Genomic DNA, 1,344 nt, shown 5'->3' with positions numbered 1-1,344 from the left:
ACTCTGGGGATCGTCAAGACTGTCAAAGCTAAGAATGTCACCATCCTGGACCAGTCCCCGCATCAGCTGGCAAAGGCAAAGCAGAAGGAGCCCTTGAAAGAATGCAAGATCATTGAGGGAGATGCTGAGGATCTCCCTTTCCCCACCGATTATGCCGATAGATACGTTTCTGCTGGAAGGTATGCACTATCCTGATCATTGCTCCATTAATTTTAGCTTCAAAACAAAAGAAAAAAAAAATCAAAAATCGTTGAGGATCCATCTCCGTTTGTGTTGTGTTGTTGTTATTTATCAATCAATCATCACAGCATTGAGTACTGGCCGGACCCTCAGAGAGGCATAAGGGAAGCCTACCGGGTACTCAAGATCGGTGGTAAAGCCTGTCTTATTGGCCCTGTCTACCCTACCTTCTGGCTCTCTCGCTTCTTTTCTGATGTGTGGATGCTCTTCCCCAAAGAGGAAGAGTACATCGACTGGTTCACCAAAGCTGGTTTCAAGGACGTTCAGCTTAAGAGGATTGGCCCCAAGTGGTACCGTGGTGTCCGCAGGCACGGCCTTATTATAGGTTGTTCTGTCACCGGTATCAAACCTGCCTCTGGTGACTCTCCTCTCCAGGTTTTTTCCCCGGCCCCTACCTCTCTCTTTTTTTTTTTCTTCTCCGTTTCACCTTTTTGGCTTCTTCTCCCTTTCATTTCATTGTGCTAAAATTGTCATTTAAATTGCAGCTTGGTCCAAAGGAAGAGGACGTTAAAAAGCCTGTCAACAACCCCTTCTCATTCTTGGGACGCTTCCTCTTGGGAACCCTTGCGGCTGCCTGGTTTATGCTAGTCACGATCTACATGTGGATCAAGGATAAGATCGTTCCGAAAGACCAACCCATATGATCCCCATCTGTTGTAGTACATGAACAATGTATCATTGTACACCGATTCGCATCGCAGATCTGACACCACAAGCCGAGAAAGTATTCAGTCCGTACAAGTTTGAATTTTCGTCGTCGTCGTCGAAGAAGAAAAGAAAGAAAGACTCTCTCTTTCTATTGACTCCTCTGATTCCTACTGCTGATGATTTCACTTTTGGGAAAAATACCAAAAAACCTGAAATTATTTTTATTTGAATATTTAATAATAATAATAAAAATGTGTTATTTAAAATTCAAAACAGTTAGATTCAAATCATTCAATACACCAATTCTTTATAAATTATTCCATTTCAAAAATAACACATTTTTATTAATTTATAAAGAATATTATTTATCTTTAGTTTGGGAATACAACAAATCCGAAGATAATAAAAGCGATGAGTACGTTAAGCACTCTTCGTATAATATTAAAAAAAAAAAAA

The 1,344-nt window shown here is 40.6% G+C and overlaps 1 protein-coding gene across 3 annotated transcripts in view; it reads left to right on the top strand.

The window, feature by feature from the left end:
• The window catches only part of LOC104788680 (2-methyl-6-phytyl-1,4-hydroquinone methyltransferase, chloroplastic-like), a 2,935-nt gene extending 1,815 nt beyond the window's left edge, over window positions 1–1,120 (top strand). The window contains exons 2-4 of one of the 3 annotated variants that reach the window (XM_019246226.1): window positions 9–179; window positions 309–615; window positions 726–1,115. In XM_019246226.1, coding sequence (XP_019101771.1) covers window positions 9–179; window positions 309–615; window positions 726–884 — 637 coding nt within the window. In that variant the 3' untranslated portion in view covers window positions 885–1,115. Of the gene's footprint in view, window positions 180–308; window positions 616–725 lie in introns of all 3 variants that reach the window. The other 2 variants (XM_019246225.1, XM_010514457.2) reach the window with 2 other exon arrangements.

Source organism: Camelina sativa, chromosome 5 (genome assembly GCF_000633955.1).
Source record: "Camelina sativa cultivar DH55 chromosome 5, Cs, whole genome shotgun sequence".
Lineage (NCBI taxonomy): Eukaryota > Viridiplantae > Streptophyta > Magnoliopsida > Brassicales > Brassicaceae > Camelina > Camelina sativa.
This window is presented reverse-complemented; position numbering and strand designations above follow the sequence as displayed.